Raw genomic sequence first — 22,430 nt, 5'->3', positions numbered from 1 at the left:
AATAGGACGTGGTAAAAAGGTTCCCGCTCATCTTCACCTCTGTTAATATTACAAGGGCAAATAACCTATTTGGCTGAACCCAGACCCTTATTTAGAAACACGCCGGCACACATTTTGCAAGAGAAATCAGAGGACTAGAGCAGACGAATATTTCTCATATGTTCACACAGATCCTCCAGTCTGCTGCCAGTCTGAAGGTAACCTTTCCCTTCGTCCCTTTATCTTCATCTGTGCAACACCCTCTCCCCACGTTGTTTCTCACCTCCTTTCTCCCGCCGCAGAAAAGGACGCCTCGCTCTGAGGTGAGCCTGGCAATGAGATGAAATTTAATCAGACAGGGGTGTGTGTGGGGGGGGGGCGTTTCATAGAAAGTGGGAACAAATAAACACTTTTTCTCTGCTCCTTTAACAGTCCGAACGGCACCGAGCTCGCCAGAAAAAACGCTCATAATCAACACATAAACCGCGGCCGTCCGTGCAATGAAGTAATGACCGTCGACAAATTGAATTGCATACTTTTCATGCCACTTGTGTCATCAAGTGTTTTGTGAGGCAACTGAAATAGCTGGGGAAAAAGCGTTTACCGAGGCAGCGGACGGCCTGTGCAGTCAGCGAAAAAGGTGGCAGGTCATGAATTCTGTTTTTCCACAGGGGGGAGAAAAAAAAAAAAAAGAGGATGAAAAACACTTCTGAGGGAATGAATGATAGAAGAGCCACCTTGGCCTCAAAGCCTGACGCTGCCAAAACACACAGCTGTATGCTTACGTGTGTCCGTGAATGGGACTTACAGTGTGACTGGATGTGTGTGTTTGTGAGGGTGTGAAGTAAGGCTTGTGAGTTTGTGCTGTACTGTATAGACTTGAATGCCCTTTTTGTGGTGTGTGTGTGTGTGAGTGAGCAACCACAGAAATTAAGCCCTCTGGGTTGGTCTTTGGTGATGACTTTGACTGCCTAGTGTCCCTGGGACCGGGAGAGAGAGAAGTCCTTGAGTCATTAAGCATGGCTCCTGTCGTGGCTGGCGTATTAGCTTCATTCTCATTCTTTTTTTATATTTTGTTCTTTGTAGGGTTTATATTTATTTTATTTATTTAATGTTGTTAGTAAGAGAGACTTGCTGGGTAAGGATTTTACAGTATGGTCTAAACCGCTTGTCTTGTGAAAGGTCACGGGGTCTGCTGGAGCCTATCCCAGCTGTCATCGGGCACACCCTGGACAGGTCTCCAGTCCATCACAGGGCTAACACAGAGAGACAGACAACCATTCACACTCACACCTACGGCCAATTTAGAATCACCAATGAACCTAACCAGCATGTCTTTGGATGGTGGGAGGAAGCTGGAGTACCTGGAGAGAACCCACGCAGACACAGGGAGGAGAACATGCAAACTCCACACAGAAAGGCCCAGTTGGCGCATGGATTCGAACCTGGAACCTGCTTTAAAATAAAGGTTTTGAATATATTTTATTTTCATTTAATTCAAGATTTTTTAGTGCTAACCACCACACCACTGTGCTGGCCCGAAACATCTTGAAGATACGGTGCAGAACAGATCATCTCGTTAAAACAAATCAGTCATCTCATTTAAATAGGTACTGGTAAATGACTGCATGTAAATTCTCTTAAGCTAACGTATGCGTGACACTAAGGCAAGCTAAGTGTCAGGTGAAGAAGGAGATGCCTCAAACTTTCATTTAAGGTGATTAAAGTAATTATGAATGTAGGGAGAGCTAATTTAATTAATTTAATATAATTAGCATAATTATGTTTCCATTTCTGTATACTAGATAGAAAAATACAAGATATGTGCCATTATACTGTATATACAGTCAGAATTAAGTATGAACATGTTAAGTCTGCAAATAAATAAACAGGCAGTATGTTGTGCAACTAGCAAGTTGTGCAAAATGGGAATATGGTAATATGATGTGAAAAGTATGAAAACAGAGTGAACTAATGTAGCGCAGAATTGTTCATCTGTCCCACAGAGGTGAGATGTTGTACAACGTTATTGCAAACGACAGGAAAGATTTTACAACAGCTCGCTGGAAAATAAGAATCATTGCATTTTTTATTCGCAGAGAATGACCCCTTTATATTTACACAGCGAGACCATCCTCTTCCACAGAGCCAAACACGGCCATTCTTTCTGAAAAATATTTGGGAGCCAGTAGGGTAAAAAACCCATGACTGCATATTGTACAGGAGTGTAAATGTAGCAGATAGTGCTAACACTGAGTGCATGTTGTTTCCCTGTAGAGTTCAATGTCTGGAGGTTTAGAAGTACTTAGCATAGCATTGTTTTCTCTTGTACTTCGAAACCTTTTAGTATCAACTATATCAAAGCTTTCAGAATATCACTGATCTCCCCAATCATACATATGACCTGGATGTTGACATGAACACAGTTTAGAAGTGGGAACATAGTTGTAACAAGGACGCAGCATTAGCTTAGTTAGCTTGAAGGGTGAGGGAACAGCTAGCTTGGTTTGCTAAAATATGGCTACCATGACCATTCAAGTGTACTTATTTACACAGGGTGCCTCATGTGACAAATGCGCAAACACAGGGAAATGTAAAAAACAGTCATTTGGTTTCTGAGATGACGTTACATCCCATGACTTTCGTTTCTTAACAAGTCTGTGCTCCTTGGTGCTCCTTCATGAGGTGACTTATGGTTAACAATCACCTAATATTACTGACCAAACATTATTTTTTAAATAAGATATTACCCCATCATCAATACCACTGAACTTGGATGAATTTGTTCACACTGACACTCTGCACTTGACTTAATTTTACTTAAATTTACTTAATACAAATATCTTCTTGAATTCCTTTATAGCGGTCTTTATTCAGGCCATTGCCACATTTAATAGTTTACTTAGAACTGGGTAGCTGTTACACACCTTTTAACATTCACTGACGATCCAAATCAGATTCCAAAAATGTAATAAAAGCAAAACTATTTGACCTGTGTCCTAAAGTGAGTTAAGATTGACGTTTTTGCTCTGCACAAATCAATTGAACCGACGCACATCTGAATGCAGTCAAGTCGGTAGGATACCGAGTTTGCTTCAGGCTGTTAAAATGTAGCAGATGGTTGCAGTTTTACTGCTGCACCATTATTCACGGAATGCCAGACGACAAGAAAAACTTGGAGCTGTGCTAATTTGACTTGCAAATACGTCAGTGTGATGTCTGACACTTGCTGACACTCATCAGATTGTCTTGAACCAGTTGGAGCAGGCAAAACAAATGTGAGGAGCTAAAAAAAAAATAAACAATTCACTCTACTTATGAAGTCATTCTTGAACGCAGTAATCATGCAAGTTAACTTTTTTTTTTTTCTTAAAAGCTGCACTGCATTTAACAATAGGTGCTCAGCTTTATTATTATTGCAGCTGGATGTAGTGGGGACAGTTTGAGCTGTTTCCAGTGCTCAGCAATCAACAGTAGACAATATCGCCCTCGTGTGGCTAAAAGAAGGAAGTGAACTTTCAACATAAAGCAGCATTCTTAGGGATCTGAGGCGTGTTTTTTAACATGTTGCCATTAAATTACATCAGTCAATATGACCTTGGGCAGTGGAAGCTGTCGCGTTTAATATTTTTTCCTTTAACAATTTGAATTTGGCTCCTTGTTTCCTGCTTTGTTCTCCCTTCACACCGCTCATCAAAATATAACGTTTGATTTTGCGACGAGCATGAAGCTTGAACGTCTTTAACCAGATCACCTATAACATCATGTATAGACTTAATCCTGTATATTAAATATATTTTTTATACATTACTGCCACTCTCAGCCATGTCCATACAGTTCGTACAATGTAAATATCATTTCAACATGTCAACCCTGTACACACAAAACTGTACATATTACTCCATCTGTGTAGGTAATGTAATATTAAGCATCACTTTGCTGTAGTACTGTCACCACTGTACATACCTACACTTTATGTAAATAACACCTGCACAGTGACAATGAAGTTGAATCTAAACTAAGAATTCTAATAATACAGGCTGTGATTCAGTGTCACTTTAATTGCATACTTACTGGTTCCTAGTGCTATTTTTACATTTTACGTTTAGGGCTATAGTTTAACGTTCGTCCTGGACCACTGGTCTGAATATTACAGCAGTAGCTCCCACACCAGTTTGTCTCAGTCTATTTTACTATTGTAAAAAGGCCCATGGTCTCCATTCACACATTTTTCAGGCTGTATATTTGAGGTACCGATGAGCAACAATGCTGCCATCTCGTGGCTAGTACCATGTGGTAAAAATGTGGTAAAAGTATTTAAAAAGTGTCAATGAATATCTTTTTATTTACACCTAATATTGTGTAGGTCTCCCTTGTGCCACCACAACAGACTCATCAGAGAATGGACATGGGCCTTCTGAGAGTGTCCTGTGGTGTCTGGCAACACAATGTTGTTAGTGGGGGGCCTTTGAGGGGATTGGCCTCTGTGGATCATCCCACAGATATACCACAGGTTACATCAACATTAATGTTCTCTCTAAGCTGATGGTACTATCAACTCCAATCATTTCAGTCTATTTATATAGGACAGGTAGTTCTGGTGGCATGTTAGTATTTTGCTATGCACGTTAAGCTACCTCAGTTATCGGTCTTCATCATCTTCAGTGACTCTGAGTATCTGATATCTAGTACATATTAATACAGTGCCGGCATTCTCCTGAGACCTGCGCTGAATACATTCTACACTAACACTCATTTAGTCTAGCATTGAACTAAAGGGTGATAATTACACTTCAATAATTGAGCTCTACTTGCTGACAGGGTGACGAGACACTGCCTTGTTTAAGTAATGTGTTTTCTACCATCTTCTCACTCACTGCACGTCCCTGTCCAGAACCAAACCCCTTAAAACAAATGGGAGGCATGTCTGATAGTGTACAATTTTATTGTTGTTACAGTTTTCCCTTGTCAGATAAAAGCAGATAAAGAGGAGCATAATCCATCACTAACGGCTTGCAGCTTTGGGGGTCCCTGTCCAAAGCCGGACGAGAGACCTGTCTGAGGTGAGTGTACCCGTTAACGGCACAGGGTGAACCCCCACTGTCATAAATGCTACGTAACATTGTCCACGTCATGAACGGTCACGGTGATGCGACACGTTCGCGACACACAGTTTATTCTGAGGTAAGCTAGAGTTGGCTAGTGTTGTACTGAGCAACTAAACATCTATTACATCTGTATATCTATAGTGTTGTGACTGTCATATCCTGTAGCTCTTCTCTACCTTGGCATAGCTTTGGCATTAGGAGGTAACATGGTAGCACCCTGTTGGGAGGGGGGGCATTTGAGAACAAGCGTCTTTGTTCATTATATGAACATCTAGGAGGTAACTCCGTAGGCCTTGGGCCAGTGAATATAAGGGACTATGTAATGCAAAGTTTAACTCAGCTATTTCAAGTCTGACAAATAACAGTTTCTATATACTAGTGTAATTCAACAGAAAGCACCCACATACAGTACGTGTATAATTTGTGGATATGGGGTTATGTACATGGCTCAAACGCATGTACAGTCTGGAAAGCTCTCCTCTTACAGTTATAGTGAGATCCCACTTTGAAGTGCAGCTTTGCAGTCATACAAACTTACATGAGCTTAAGCTTTAGCTTATCTCAAGAGGAGAGAAGGTGCTTGGAGCATTTACACTGACACATTATATTTGATCACATCTCTTTTAGCGTTTTTTTCAAACGATATTTAAAAAAAAAAAAAAAAAAGAAAGAAAGAAAAAGTCTGGGTAGACTTTCTAACTAGTCTAGCTTCACTGGCTGAGGTTTGACGTGACTACAAAAATGACCCAACAGCAGCATTCAGTATAAGAAAGAAGACCGATGATAAAGAGATACTAGGAGATACTGTCCTAGGCTTGTTTGGCTAATATATAAAGGTATAAATAACATCATGTTTTGGTTAAACACAGTTAAGATGCAGAAAATAAAGCACATGTTGAAAGGAACCTGGTGCAACTCTTCACCGTCTTTGTCCATGATTTGTTGGGATTACCTGAGATTCCAGTTGTCCCTCAGGGCTTTACGGATTCGATGGAAACAGCACTCGTTGACTGATCGACTGATTTAATCAATCGACTGATTGAGGTTAGAGTCTTATGAACCAGATGGGGGTCAAAGACATTCAAGCGAGCGGAGGGCATCTGATCCACCACGCGCTAGACCCTTGATGCCGCGCTTTATCCCCGCACCCAAACAACACCTGACCTGCAGGCTCAGCACATTCATGTCACCACAGTCCATCAAACAGGCACCCTTTGAAAAAGCCAAAAGAAGGCATGTAGCAAAGAAAGCAGAAGAAGCTTAGCTTAAAATGGACGAGGTATCCTTTACATAATTCTCCCTCTAAGGAATTTAGGCTTTTTAATACCATCTTGGAATGCACTATATATTGATATATATATACTGTATATTGCCATTAATATAAGCAGGATTACTGTTGATAAATACAGTGGCCTCCTTACCATCTGAGGCACCTTAGCGAGCTTCAGCGACCTCCCCCCTTTGACTTTTGGGTGTCATATGCCCGAAAAGGCCCTATATGGGTGGTGCAGGAGACACTTCTTTTTTTTTTTTCTTATTTCATATGATTAAAATTCAGACATGACGATCCAAACTCCACCGGCTTTGGTCACTCTTCGTCCACAGTCTCCCTTTTTGCATCCTCGTCTTTCTGTTCCAAGACCTGAGTGCTGGGGCTCGGTAGGGCCGCCACCTCTGTGCTGGCCAACGAGGAGGGATCGTGTTGGTCGACAATCCTCTGGGAAGGCGTGTCTTCCTGTGCCAAACCATACAGAACATGCGCGAGCTAAATATTTGGATATTATTATACATCCTGTTAGGATAAAGAGCCCCCACCTTGCCCACAGGATCTACTTCCTGGTGTGACCATCTAGACCATCTGGGCCCCCGCTACTTCCAGTTGTTTGTACAGTGTAGTAAACACTGGCTGCTACGCTATATCTACACAGAAAGTGTAAAGTTTGATCAGAGTAGCAGCAGCAGCTTCAGTGCTAGCATGCGATTAGACGTGAGGCGTTCAGGCACACTGTTGAACTGTAGGTCACCCTAATTCTGTAAGCGCAGAGGCCCCAACACAGTGACACTCTATTTGCAAATAAGGTTTTATTCAGGCTAAGTGTCTGTAATGACAGCCTGTTAAAAGGAACATGGTTTGATTAAAAAAAAAAAAAGCATATCTTTTTTACTAGATGCACATCGAATTGTCCAATTTTCCACTTTTCTATTCATTATCTGTTTACAAGGAGAATTTATGCTCAGATCAAAGCTACAAAATCTGAAAACTGGGCCCAGCGACAAATTTAACTTTTAATATTTTTCATCCTTTAGTTAATTATTGACTTCTTTACGATGTTTTTGAGTCACTTCTGTTCTTGTGTCACAAAATTAAGATACAGGTGGTCAAACATACTGTAGATGATGTCTGCATTCTACCCATGCTTATTCAGCTTCAACAACATTTTCTTCAAGCCTCCACCAGGCAGAGATGCTGGACTAATACTATGCTTGTCACTGAAGGAACTGCTTAAAAACAGGCTCATAACAGACAGGGTTATTAATATTCACATTGTTGTCTCTGTGTTACATTCACTCAGAGCTTTTGACACTCAACCGATCCTGTACTACTAAATTACTGCAGCTGTTTCTAATTGAAAATACATACATAACAACTATCAGCACCCCTGAATCACCGCAGCATGAGCTCATCTGCTTTGCTGACTTCAGTAAAGTCACGGTAATCCTGTCTTTCTGTAATGAGCCAACATTTCAGACTGTAGCATAGTTGCACCGAGTCCATCGCAGTTTGTACCACACTGAGGTTGATGACCCCAGTATGATGAGGCTTTTGCCGGAGCAGCATTTGCTTCCTCAAGGTTCTGCAGTATTTCCTACCTACCTGGCTATCAGTGACTTGGTACGACCTGAGTGAATGTGTAGCCTAACAAGATTAACTAATAATCATTGGACTTTTGTCACTATATGTAGTCATGTTGTGCTGCAATGGTGATGTTACTCCACAGAAGGTTTATGGGTGCTTGAGTATTAATGAACCATCTACACACATTTACACAGCGTAAAGTCGTCGCTATTATTATCCTAATGCAGTTCCAAATCGTCCATACAGTTATATGAAGCACCAGCCCAGCTACTATAGCAGTAATGTGTTATATTACCGGTTTCTATTTAATAATATCTCTCTAAATGTGCGATTCTCTGCATCCAAGACTGAATTAACAGTTTTAGAGCAACATGATCAGTGCCAACACGTCTTGCTATTAGTGCTCTGGTTTTGGATCTTCTTCAGCCCAACTTGGTAAGTGTCTCTGTGCTGACTTACTTGCTCTGAGAATCGATGAGTCACCTGTTCCGCAAACTCCTGCATCTCTCCCTCCTCTCCGTTTGAGTGGCAGCTTGGACTTGGCACCTCAATTCCATGGCTTTCCAAAATGGCAGCTTCTGATTGTGTGAAATAGGGAAAGAGAGGTTTAAAAAAAAAAAAAAGAAACAAATAAACAACACACAAAATGTGCATGTAAATTGTCCATAGACAGAGACGTGGCAAAAAGCCTCTTTTTGTCAAGTTGTCAGGTCTCACCAATATTCGCTCGTCTCTTCATCTCCTTCCTACGGTTGGCAAACCAGTTGTATACCTTCAGTGCTGTCACGCGCTCAAACTCAGACAGCTTACAGCCTGGGGAATGAAACAAACAAAACAAACAACAGTGATCCCCCAAGCTGCCGTTAAGTACTGAAGTCGAACCGTGAATTTGGCTCGCTGTTATACCCCTAAAATACAAGTAGACTTCCCTGCTCTTAGCTCCAAGTAAAACAGGCGTCTGAATACAGTCCCAATGGCCATATTTAAAAATGGGACATTTTTCCAAATCATGGTGCCTCGAGCAGGGTGTCAAGGGCAGAATCACTCATTCTGTATAAAAACAACCTCACTGTGAACCTGAAATGCAACACTACTGTGAAAATGTTGTGGACTGAAAAAATGATGGTTGAATACTGTGTACTGTAAAACTAAATATATATATAAAGACATCTAGAAATCAAATAAATAATGTCTGGAAAGGCTGAAATAATGTTCACGTGCCCACATGTGACACACAAGCTTGCAACTGTGCGGTCAGATCTCTTGCAAATGTAGATACTGTACGGCAAAGTGTACTCACAATGGAAGTTCTGCATTACAATTCAACATTTGTGCATCAGTTTTCAGACCAGGCAGTAGTAAGATTTAATAAAAAAAAAAGTTTGCCGAGTGTTGAATTTCAAAACATTATGCAAGCCTTGGATTATAGCATCACACAAATCCATATACATATTAAATAAAAACAGGCATCCCAGAATTTATCATAGTGTCTTACTGGAAAACACCAAAAGGACATCCAACTGAATCTATAGAAGCTGGATGATGCAGCAGGACATTAGATTAGAGTTGTGTGTGTGTGTGTGTGTGTGTGTGTGTGTTCATTAGTATAATCAGTATAATCACATTGTGTTGTGTCTATACTTTTGACTTAGGGTCGTTACACACCAAGTGGAAGGCCGTTGATGAGTATCTGAGGTTCTAGTGTCACCCTTGACAATGGATTTTCAGCCCGTATACCGTGTTGAATTGAAAGCAGAATGTGCACAATGACTTGATCACCTGGATTGAATCACCTGTAGACCAACTGGTCAGCATGGTTCAGTACAGTTCACGGCTAATCCTAGCTCTTCCTGTTTCCCCTTTGAATGATGTATACAGACGACTGCCACATATTTCCTTTATGATATGACCACCTTCCTAATATTGTGTAGGTCTCCCTTGTGCCTCCAAAACAGTTGCGACTCATCAGAGAATGGACATGGACCTTCTGAAGGTGTCCTGTGGTGTCTGGACGTTAATGTTCTCTGTAAGCTGATGGTACTATCGAGTCCAGTCATTTCAGTCTATATATATAGGGCAGGTAGTTTTGGTGGCAAGCTAGTCTAATATTTTGCTATGCTGTAAAACACGTTGAGCTACATCAGTTATCGGTCTACATCATCTATAGTGACTTTAGTAGATGTTACCACAGTGCTGGCCCCAGGTATAAAAGTTTCCCAGCAGAGCACTGTATTGTCACAAGATGGTCAATGTTTCTCCTGTCAGTGGTTTTAATGTTGTGGCGGATGGGTGTATGTGCCGGCTGGTCATTGGCAGTATTGTTAAGTGCAACTATTTTAGTCCAATCTTCATTGCTACTAGCTCTTTGGTGTCAGTTGTCGATGCCTTTAGATGAATATCAGATCACACTGCAGTCCTAATTCATACAGAAATCCAGCTAATCCCTACCACTTACACTTTTTCTTGTACATTTCCAAAGAGATAAAACAAGCACCTCATAATTCAAATAGCAAACCTGCTTAATAAATGACTGAATTCATTACCAGCAGCTCAAAATAATTATCTGTCAACCGACATATCGATTTAACAAACAGATCAATTATACACCAGAATGGCGTTTCAATTTAAAGAGTGCTTTATCTGAGCAATTGTGGACAGCTGTCCTAAGACCTTTCCAACAGCAACCGGCCTTGATGCAGTTAATTAAATAATGCCTCTTAGTACCTGGTTTCTGGATGACGGAGTTACAGGCGTTGGCAATCTCCTCTCGCTTGGCCTCGTCTGGGTACTGGTTCTCCATGAAGAAGCTGGAAGAGACGGACGCCCACAGTATTGGAAACAGTTAAATCACACCGCATCGCAGGCTCCGCCGTTTATTAGAGGACGGCACCGGCCTGAGCAGAGCTAGTTACGCCCTAATTTAACACCTCATCAACTTTTAGTTTACGCATCGAACTACGGGAGGGTAAGGAAAACATTTGTAGAGTGAGGGAGCATCGGGAAGGGTCCTCACTGGAGAGCAATGGATCAATGAATGCATTAACAGGATTCATTTGGGCAATTTAAGCTTTGCAGACTAATTGTCTCTTCCTAGGCTTATAAATATGACAACGATTTGGTAAGTTTCTACGATTATGACATAATTAATGACGTCCAGATTGCACGTACAGAGCTATCCCAGCGACTGCCAAGATAAGCTTTATTTGGAATCCGGTTACACACTCAGTGTACCTACAGATATACATATAACAGGTCAGAAAAAAACACAACAACGAGGTGGCTATATACAGACGGTGTGGACAGGGCTTTTATATGCAAGCTAAACTATTTCCGTGCCTTGTTTTTTTCTGTCCCTGCAAGCCTGAAAAAAAAGTCATTATCTCACATTACAAAACACACAGGTATCAGTTTCTTCCAGACCTCTTCTCCTCTCACCCTCTGAGTTGCCCTATCTTCTCTCTCTCTCTCACACACACACACACATCATCTTCACCTCTACTGTATCGTCCTTGACTCTCAACCAGCTCATAAGGATCAGCACTGCAGTGGAATTGCGTAATCCGGGGGCTCTGCTGGTGAGCGTCGTCTGCGTGGTCTTATTACTGTGAGTGCCCAGACTGCGCCCTGTACTTACAGCAACCATGTAATAGAGAAATCAATTGCAAGCAGCGGGCACTGCGCTCCTCTTTCTCAGCATCCTTCTGGGTTACTGAGAAGACTGTCTGGGACAAATATGCTACCGAGACGCAGGGTCACGACACACGGGGACAAAAACGGCTGCATCATACACCGAATGGGTCCTGGCCCACGCCAAAAGCAGGAAGTCACAGCCGCAAGGCAGCGAAGGACACCAACGCACCGCCACCTCAAGCAATGCTGCATTCCAGGTGCAACAACTCATATACTGACATGTTAAAACTCACCTGGGCTGATGGAAGTTTTTCTGCAGACCTCAGCTTTTTAAAAAAATATAGTTTAGTGCAAAATGTCAACTAAATGTAAGGGATATATTGGACTTTACAGCAACCAAATTATATACATTTCTCTACAGGGTAAATGGTGAGATGATGGATGGACTTTTATACAGACTTCTAGCTTTTTACAGTAACACTGTTTCAAAGTACAGACGGCTACCACCTGTTGGTAAGGAGAGTTTCTATCCTTTCTAGCAGATGCAGAAGAACATATGTGTGTGTTGGTGTGGCCCAGAGACAGGCGACATGAAGCGAATAAGCTCTTAATATCATGGTGTCCACATCTCAGTGGGTCAGAGCCGTTTCGAAAATCACAATGCCTTTTCATGCATTTCCCTCAGCACATACACACCTCCGTTTATTAACCCATTCAGACCGGATCACGCATCTATGCGTAGTTACGGCCGGCAACCGCGTCTGTGTCATTTTGAGCGTTGTCGTCTTTTTCGAGGCACATGGCCAATTATATGCACTGTGATTGGCTGAAATATTCTTGGGGTGAGTGACAGAGATGCTTAGGGATTTTTTTTAAACTCATGTGACTAATAAAACGCTTTGTGATTGGTCGAAATAAGCCTACACGTGGAGTATGTTTTGGTCGAAAATTTTAAACACCGTGCTAGCGATCCGTCATGGCTGACTCAAGTGAAGTGATATTGACGAAGTAATTGGAAAAATAGATCTTTACTGATTTTCAAAATTTTAACAATGTTTGGTGTTTATTGATTTTTAAAAAAAAATGCATTTGAAGATTATGCCCTAGCAAGTCAGTCAAGTTGAAAGCCAAAGAAGTAAGCTGTCAAATGCTTTTTATCTCATGTTTTTATCTGCTACAGAGCCTGAGAAATTAAGGTTTTAGTAAGCGTTGACATATTTAGAAAAACCTCAGGTTTTGAGAGGGGGTTTACAGAAGAGTGTTTAGGCCTGAATGGGTTAACTTAACCTGATATAGCACTTTAACTTCCTCACCTCTCCATAATTGACTGGCACTCCTTCCTCCAGGTGAACCTGCTTCCTCTACGCAGCCTCAGCGGACCAGCAACGATCCCTGCTCTGTCCCCGGCCATGATCCCCGTCCTCCAGTCAGGTTCCTCCTTCACCAGGGAGCGCATCGATAAGGTGGCGCCTGAAGAAGAGAAGAAGGAGCGAGTATTTGGTAAAAATGTCCGCAAACAAGCCAGGTAGCCAAACCGCTGTCTGGTTGTGTTTAGCCTCCAGCTGTCCGATGCACCAGCTAAGTTGGATCTGCAGCTGGTTAGTTTGTCGTCTGTAAATATAAGTGAACTAAGTTGGCCTTCATCACAGTATTGTCAAAAAGGAGTGGGTGGAATGAAACAGAAACACAATACCAACTAGGGACAGAGAGTAGGAGACGTGTGAGACGGCTTTGCGTGAAGAATAAGGTATCAAATGTGAACTAGCTAACATACAAACGTCAAATGAAGTGGATTATTAATCAGAATTATGGACTGGTCTCTAGTATTTTGACATATGATGAGGGTGGCTGCCTCACACATAAATATGGTCATTCAAATTTATGATGTGACCTCCACTGGGTTATTATTGTACCACACTGTCTGTACATAATAATTCCTAACAATGTATTTAATTAAATGATTGTGCCCTGAAACCAAACTAGCTTCCTAGCTACTCCAGCAAACAGTGGTACTTTTCATTTATAAATGTGCGTGCTCCCCCAACCAAGCTACATTTGAAGTGACACCTAGGTGCTGCGTCAGTCTGCGGATACAATAGTAAGGTCAAGCAGATATTACTTAATTTTAGCATTAGAGGGATAGGAATCCTCGAGTTGATTCCTGCCATCTGAGACAGTTGAAATGCATCCCAAGCTGAAAGAGTGATAGAGGCTGCTTGTCATGCAGGCCAGCTGAGTTGCAGGTGTCTCCTGTGGCAGGCTGCTGAGGCCGGGGGGCACGGAGGGCACTGTTACCTGGCTGGACCTGGGCAGCTGCAGCAGCAGCGTACCACGGCAGCAAGTGCATCAGCAGCTCTCTCTGCCTGCTCCACGACGGGTTGGGGTTGGGGTTGAGGTTGGTGTTGGGGTTGGGGAGGCTGCCACTTGCCCCTGCCACTGTCCCGTCTCTGTCCCCTCCCCTGGCCCTGGTCATGGGGCTCACGCTGTGCTGGCTTTCACTGCACCTCAGCCCTTCAGTCGGGACAAAACCAATAGTCAGGCAGGCCACAGCCATGGGGTTGTGGCAGTAACTGGAGGTTGATACTTTACATTTTCACATGTGTCTCTGGATTAAGTGACACACTCCTGTAGACCTGCCTTTAAATTTTCAGCAATCAATCATTTGATGTGTGCTTTGTCGTGAATTTTGGTGTATTTGATTTAGGAGTCAGTTTCGCTGACATCGCTGATTCTTTGGAGGTTCGTGATGGACAGGTCAATAGGAGCCTTTTCAAGAAGCAAAGCACGGTGGCAATTTGGATTGGAAACATTGCAGAAAAGGGAGTTATTGTTAGTATCACTGTTGATAGCCTGTTTGTTAGCCATGTAGGAATGAAAACCAGCACCAGAGCACCTCCAGCATCAGGGCTGAGAACTACAGAGTAGCTGAAGCAAAGCTTGGGTGGGTCAGCGGGGCAGAAAGAAATAAAGCATTAGGATGAAGGGAGACAGCAGGGACAGCAGATGGTCCTTCAGTGGCTTTGTTTATTTCATAGACTAATAACGCACAAATGTGACTTCTGGACATGATTTACTATGAATGCATGCTGTTTGACACGAATCAATAAAATCTGTGAGCATCTTGTGCAGCTACTCGTTTGCTGTGTTGCAGCTGTCTGAATGCATGCTGAATTTCTATCCTAGGACACCGAGAGGTCAGTACAGACCCAAGCTGTTACTGTAGCCTGTACAGACAAACCGCATTCACCCACTAAAGTTTCATTTCCTAACCAGAAGCCTTAACATTATTGATTAGAATCTCCTGTGACGGGACTACCTTTATCATTTGTCTTTCCTCTGAAATTATAGATTTGTCTCTCGTCCTTCCTCGACCTCACAGCCCTTGAGGACCAGCTCACAGTTAGCGTGGGGACTTAGAGGTGTGTGGGTTTACCATGCAGGAGGATGGGGGCACAGAGGAGGTAGATGGATGTGAAAAGGGGTGGCAAGCAGTGGTTCACATTCACGACACACACACACGATACATCCATTTTTAATACAAGCCTTCCGTTATCTAATCTATAATCTATCATCATTAACCCGACATTCAACCTTGAGGCACTGATCGGCACTTTCTAATTATTCTTTCCGTAGCTCGATCATCCACGCAGGCATCTACATCCCACTCCTCTCCTTTGTTAAAGTCAAATTACACGCTGGATCTGAAACCTAACCCTCGCATGTCCAGCCTGTCCCCGTGACAGCCCTCATGCCGTCGCCCAGAGCCTCACCTGGGTTATTCCTCTCCAGCAGGTACCAGCGGTAGAACGCTCTGCGTTTGGAGTCGCTCATCTCCAGGCCTTGCTGCAGCAGCCACTGGGAGATGTAGCTCTGGCTGATGCCTGTGTGCGGGAGTTGAGACATGTTACTTAAACACGTTGAAGGGCGCGATTCATTTCACGGAGCGCCGGCAGCATCGGTATTATTCAGATCGGCGGTGTTCCAGCACTGGAACACTACTGTTAAGTTAATGAAGCCATCCCAACATCAATACTTGAATTAATGACATGTGATTTAATGGAATACGTTTTCAAGGAAGGGGTAGAGGGAAGTTTACTGATGTAAATTTACATCAATTATTAGTGCAAGGCCACTAATAGGCTCTGCTGGAGAAATATGCCTTACCTAGAGGAGTTAATCTCAAACCCAAAGACCCTGTAGCAGGTTTCATGTTTTATTCAGAACACAAAAAGGCTGTCCATAAAGAGTTACCGTGGCATTCCACCGCTGTTAAACCTAAGGCTCCAACTATGATGTAGCATGGTCATTTTATCCGCCAGCTTTTTTTGTTATGAGCAAAGTAGCTTGAAGAAAGTTGAGCTGCCTCCCTCCACCTCTATCTGATGTCGATTTTACTCTTAACCACCCCAAGCACAAACAAAAAACACTAAAAAAAAAATGCACGTAGATCAAATAAGTCAGAAAACAACAGAAGCCGACCAACTTTTCATAACTATCAGCAATACAAAAAAATATTTAAAACTAGTACGCAGTTGTAATCCACATTAATAAACCCCACATACTGTTATCATGACAGGCAGACCCCTACTAATGCATTTTATACATTTTATCAATTTATTCATCCACATGTCCACGAAGACACATTTATTTATGATGCTCATACATGCTGTAAATACCTTTTAATAATGCCACCTATGATAAAGACATAATAAGAGGAGCCTGTGTAACATGCTGACTTAGTGAGAATCGCAAACCGATTCCAATTGCCTGCCTCTTACGTAATCGATGCTCCCGCTCACAACATGAACTCGCCAGGCGACACTGACGTGCACTAACAAGGAATTGCGGAGAATGAGAGATCTGAGGCTTTGCTGCATTTCACTAAGCCCAATCAGCGCAAGGCTGTGATTTTAAGCGGGCATTGTTTCCCATAAATTACCCAGACCACGGCGGCAGTTCCTAGTCCCATAACAAAATGGAAGTGATTTTACACAACTCAATTAACCTAAATAACACCACATCCAGTACTTAAGCACATTTCTTTCACATTTTTATCATATGCAACCAGACTGTGTTCTGACAGCTGATCAAACTGCTGGTTTGGGGCTGAAATCCATGACAGCTATTTCACTATTTCCACACAGGAAACTGATGTATTCAAGATCAATAAGCAGTCAGAGCTGACAGTGGAACTGATACTAATAAAAATGCTCAATTAATTGCAAACCAAGACTACAGAGTGATGATTGTATCTGTCGGAACAGAGCACAATCTCCATTTTTTTCCCATTTGAGAAATTGGACCTGTGAATATTTAGCACAGAAGATATGTTTCTTGAGCATATCAAAGAGGCGCAAAAAATATTAGTAAAAGAAGCTTGGCGAAGCATCATATTTTCAGGTGGTCTGCACGTACATGCAGAACATTCGTCCCATTCTCGTGGAAACAATATCACAGGAACGTCATCAGGAAATTTTTCTGACTCAGCAGCAACATTCTCCTGGACTCAAGAGTGAACTGATTTCATTTTTGTGCTCAAAGGTCAAGTTCACTGTGACCTCACAAAACAAGGCTATCTTAACTCATTTCCACAATGTTTCAAGGGAATTTATTCAAATTTCACACAAATGCCTGAAGGCATGCACACAAAAGAACGAACTAGAAATGATGTGGTGACAAGAGACCATAGACTTTAATAAAATTCAGCTGTAGCAATATAAGGTGAAAACTGTCAAGTGGGCATGTACCAGGTTGAACTAATCTAAAGTTACCTAAAGGTGACTTGGCTGAGGTGACGACCAGTGGAAGCATACGACGCAGTGGATTGACATATGACCCAAACGCATAGCTTCCCAAAGGGTTACCATCCACAACTTTGGCTACTACAACCAAATTCACCATGATAATAGCTTGGAGTGTTGTGTGTACATAGATGGAGGCGGAGGCGGAGGCGACTTTGGCTGTATTTTCTTTTCAAATAGAGAGCAGTGACAGCAGAAGAACAGCTCCATCCATACACTACCAATATCTGTAAGTATGTTCTCCTTTTTTTTACATTTAAACATTTGGGGTGGGGAATATACAAGGGTTACAGAGGCAACAATAGCCTAGAACGTCCACTGACAAGCATCTGTAGAGTGTTGGGAGACAAGTAAATTGCTTAATATGTGGGCGGGGCTCTACAGGATAAAATGAAGAAGGGTCAAAGGTCATCTTAGATGCGACATCCTAATGTTCTACAATATTTCTTCACAGTCCTAACTACAAAGAGTATAAGTATCTGGTCAGACATGGACGTAAACTGCAACTTCACCGGCTGGAGGAGGCATAAAACCGTGAGGGCGCATTCCAGTTTAACCTCTAGTGATGTGAACTGATTCTCATGATAAACAATAGTTTCCTACACGTCTATTTTTTGTATATTTTGAATCTAAATTAAAAAACTGCCTTACAAGAGCTGGCAAGTATTTTGTGAACAAACTGTACACCATCGGCCCGAGGCTGTTGTCAGCAAAGTATAAGCAAGAGCAAACAAAAGATCAAAGTACCGCACACAATGCAACATTTGACTACATTCTCAGCCCACTGTGAACAGGCAGACAAACTAACTTGGACAAGTTGTGGATAACAGTGCGACCCCCTGGGCCAAATGTTGTAGCATAGAGAGTATTCTGTACTGCTTAAACAGACTTCTGTATCTGCACAAGAACCTAAACCCTCAGTCAGTAGAGTGTTTCATTTGAAGCTCTCTCTGATGTTATTTTCCAAGGTAAACAGAGTGCTTCATCAGAACCAATTGACTTAGCAGCCAGTTATGTTTCCCGTTGCAAATTAGCTGGCCAGAAACACAAGTGATTAGGTCAGCAGGAAGTGGACCAGAGCAAAAAAGCCTGAAAGTGATTACCCTTTTCCGTTTTATTCAATCAAGCATCTATTTAGTGTTTTGCCTGAACTAAGTAGATAATCTGTTTCTCACCCTTTTATGTCAACACTGTTTATAATTGCCCACTAGAGACAGTTTAATAAACGAACGACTCGGTAATAATGTCACGGAGAAAGCGGATTACCTGTAACTTGGCCTACGATCGCCTGAGAGATCCTGCGATTGTTGAGGAAAGTTTTGATCTCTTCTTTCACCAGGTTGCTGTCTCTCCTGTAAAAGAAGCACAACCCCGTCGTGACATGAGAACCATTACACGGTGGTTAAAGCATCCGCCCTTGCTCTGACTAACCTTATTCACTGATGCTTCTCTTTTTTTTTCCAGCCATCCCTAAACACCTGACCTGAATTAACTCCACTCAAATTCTGGAGAATAAGCCTGCACCTCCGGGGACAGCAGCTGTCATTATCTGATGTTATAATAGCCTCTCATATTCCTTTCTCATGTCTTTCCAACTCATTCTCACCCAGCACTAATTCATCCCCTCTAGCTTCTTGATAACACCGAGCAAGCCCCTGTTCCCTCTGCCGTTCTCACCTCATGTACTCCTCAACCTTTTCCTCCAGGTCCCACTCCTCCTCCCCCATCATGTCGTAGCTGAACGACCGCTGGACCGCCACGCTGGGAGGGTAGAGGGGCGGAGGCGAGGCCTCGTAGCTGTTGCTGGGGGAGAGAGCGGCGCCATCCAGGCCCGAGGTCTGCGTGGTGGCGGAGGCGAGGGAGAGCGAGGAGGAGGAGGACGAAGACGAGGATGGCGCCGGAGCGGCGGCGGCTGGGGCGTTGTTGGACGGCGCGGGGTGAGAGTCACAGTGCGACGGGCGGTGGTCGGGGTCGAGCCTCTCCAGGGACTCCAAAGCGTGGATGATCTGAGGTTTGGTCATGCCGGACAGACGCAGGCGCTGGAGGAGGTCAATCTGCTCGATGGTGTAGCGCGGCTCCACCTCACAGCACTCCATCCTGGCATCTGCATGTACGACACAGAGGTGCACACTTCATCAAAGTCAACTAAGAATGGCAATTTTAACGAATCACAAGACCCAATCTGTAAGTCAGTGTGAGTGTCACCCTATTAATACACTAAAGAGCTGCGTGTCTGTGATGATTTCTGAGCAGATAAACAGCACCAGAAGACTTCACAAAGTGTTACCAAGATAAACAATGCTATATTTATCTCTACTACACCCCGGCTTTAAATTTAGACAATACGTGGCAGACATTTTCAGAACCCGCAGACAAACTGATAAGGGATGAAAGGATTATTAATAGATGCAAAAAGACAAGCGCAGCTGAATTCAAAACACCTCGTTCATCTCGGACGTGACACTTTAAACGCAGATATGATGAAATTCTCTTCAGTAGCGTTAACAGCACATAACTAAGATTAGTTTACAGAATTGCAAAACACGGCAGACTGCATTCTCCTTTGAAGAACCCGTGGGTCATTCAAGTTTGGCAACCTTTCAAACACTTGGCACAGACGCCTGGGGCTAACCTTGCTCTATTTGTCCAGGGTGGAATTAAAGTAAGATCACCCTGGCATGCATAACCTAACATCAGGTCCCCTCGGCCGAGTCATGCACATCCATGCTTTCACTTTTCATAGCTGCCAGTCCTGCAAGGCTGCAGGGAGTCTGATCTGAACAGTCGTCAATAATCACGCAGACTAGAGAAAAGATCACTCTGAGCAATTTGACATCGGCTTTTCATACTTGAAAAGGCAGATGCAGTGGTCATAACTTTTTTTTTTGCAAATCTGTTGAACTCACTCTTTAATTAATGGGGTCATTTTTTAACATGTTAACTTAACTCCAAAATACAAAGTAGTGAGCAACAGCAAGCTGAGGGGTTTACATATAAAAAAAATCAAATTGTTAAATGGGATGCATGCCGAATTTATTGCAGAGGGACAAACATTTCTAAGATAGGTCAAGTTCAACGCTGCCCCACATGTACCTCCAGTGATAAAGTGGATAAAGTTTACTTCATGGATTTTTAAATCGAGTTCTGCTCCAAGTTTGGGGAGCAGACTACATTGGTTTAGGTGTCCTGGGAGGATTCTGGGCTAAAATGTAAGATTCAGAACTAAAGCGCGAGCTCAAAGAGTAAAAACAGCGTCTCGTCTTTGACTTTATCTTACCTGGTGGAGGGGGGGACACGGATAGGCGCCCCGGGAGTGGTTCGGTGCGTGGGGTCGCAGCGGGGACACACCACTGTCGCATGGCTCAGCGGAGTTCAGCTCGGCTGGACCTCTACGGAGTCAGACGGGAGACTTGCTGCAGTGAGTTGCTGGTTAAACCGCATCTGTTAGCATGCTGGCTACCCTACAACGGCAGATGACTCGCAGGCATGCTACGCTGGTTAAGCTAGCACCGTCAACTCTAGTTGGTTCCCTTGAGCACCGTCGATAGCTGCTCTGCCGTCTCGTTAGCCAGTACGGGACGAAGGAACGGAAGTACAGCACGTAACCTTCACAATAAAATAGTTTGTGGCGTCCCTACAAAAATGCTCTGTTGAGTGAAAAAAAAATGCTGTATTACTAATAATAATACATATTCTCAGAAGACTATCTACTCGTATACATAGTGGAAATCCCACAACTCCACATAGTTAAAGAGTGTGCTGTTAGACTGTGCATATCCAATCATCACTACATTGTCCTAATACACCAATCAGGCATAACATTATAACCACCTTCCTAATATTGTGCAGGTCTCCCTTGTGCCTCCAAAACCGCTGTGACTCATGAGAGAATGGACATGGGTCTTCTGAGGGTGTCCTGTGGTGTCTGGCAACAGAATGTTGTTAGTGGGGGCCTTTGGGTACTATGTGTAGAGGGGAGGGTCCTCTGTGGATCATCCCACAGATACTTGATCAGTTTGGGATCTAGTGAATCTGGAGTCCAGGTCAACACCTTGTGCTGTTCTTCATGTTTTTTTTTTTAGTTGTTCCTAAACCATTTTTCTGTGTGTGTCTGTCTCAGGCTGCATCCTGCTGGGGATGGCTGCTGCCATCAAGGAGTGTCTGTGAGGTCGGGGTGCCTGGTCTGGTCTAGGTGGGTGGTACATGTCGAAGTAACATCCACATGAATGCCAGGTCTAAAAGTTTCCCAGCAGAACACTGAATTGTCACAAGATGGTCAATTTTATTTACTTCTCCTGTCAGTGGGTTTAATTATGTGGCTGTGTGTGTATATGTAATGCAAAGAAAAAATGTGAAAAGCAGCAAAACATCACGGTTGTAAAGGTTTAAAATGAAAACTTTTGGAATGTTAAACCTTTAGACCCAAATTTCACTTTCAGTCATATCACAGGACGCTTCATTCGTTTCACTTGTGTGGCAACGCTTACTGAAATCGAAGCGCAACACTGCGCTTTTATTTTGAAGGACACAGGAAACAATATTATTAAGTTTGTCTACATTGACACTTCAGTCGGCGTTGTCTCGGCTAATAACTTGCCCAAACTTGCACTTTGAAGGTTACACTGACAGCGTTTCAAATGTGCTGCCAGCTATGAGACAGCAGCTGTTCTACATGGCAGCAAGCAAACATATGTTGAATTTAGGTGCGAGGTGCTGCTACACGACCGGCCGCTAACGAGTTAGCTCGCTAGCTTGCTAGGTTAGCTGGTAGCTAGCACCGGATTGTCCCACCGCGGAGCAGCTCCCTTACCTCCCGTCGCTGTGGCGAGACAGCTGCAGCCGGCTGGACGGACAGGGGTGCAAAGATAGTGCAAAGTACAGAGAAAGTGTCCGTCCACCCCACCCCGCTGCGGAAAGTGGCCCCTCGGCTCCGGCGCTGACGGTTAACTAACGAGCGGAGGCTGAACGATGTGGTCTCATATTGTCTTTCAGTTATGCAGTGGGGAAATAGTGAATGCAAATGTGTGTGGACTCTGTCTCAGTTTGTGACCCCCC

The 22,430-nt window shown here is 43.2% G+C and overlaps 1 protein-coding gene across 3 annotated transcripts; it reads right to left on the bottom strand.

Annotated features, from left to right (window-relative positions):
* Window positions 1-4,907: 4,907 nt before the first annotated feature.
* On the bottom strand, window positions 4,908-22,344 carry LOC311501117 (homeobox-containing protein 1). 3 transcript variants are annotated; one of them, XM_084562783.1, is made up of 11 exons: window positions 22,186-22,344; window positions 20,653-21,022; window positions 19,053-19,479; window positions 18,642-18,727; window positions 15,345-15,455; window positions 13,870-14,085; window positions 12,888-13,044; window positions 10,669-10,751; window positions 8,662-8,757; window positions 8,404-8,522; window positions 4,908-6,822 (listed from the first exon to the last, which is right to left on the bottom strand). In XM_084562783.1, the coding sequence occupies exons 2-11, from the start codon at window positions 20,732-20,734 to the stop codon at window positions 6,676-6,678; spliced, it is 1,524 nt and encodes a 507-aa protein (XP_084418909.1). In that variant the 5' UTR covers window positions 20,735-21,022; window positions 22,186-22,344; the 3' UTR covers window positions 4,908-6,675. The 3 variants fall into 3 exon arrangements, with proteins under 3 accessions (XP_084418909.1, XP_084418910.1, XP_084418911.1); XM_084562784.1 differs by having other exon boundaries at window positions 20,653-20,764; XM_084562785.1 differs by lacking the exon at window positions 13,870-14,085.
* Between the last annotated feature and the right edge of the window lie 86 nt (window positions 22,345-22,430).

Source organism: Chelon labrosus (genome assembly GCF_963514085.1).
Source record: "Chelon labrosus genome assembly, chromosome: 16".
Lineage (NCBI taxonomy): Eukaryota > Metazoa > Chordata > Actinopteri > Mugiliformes > Mugilidae > Chelon > Chelon labrosus.
The sequence above is the reverse complement of the archived record's forward strand: the minus strand, read 5'-3'. Positions and strand labels throughout refer to the sequence as shown.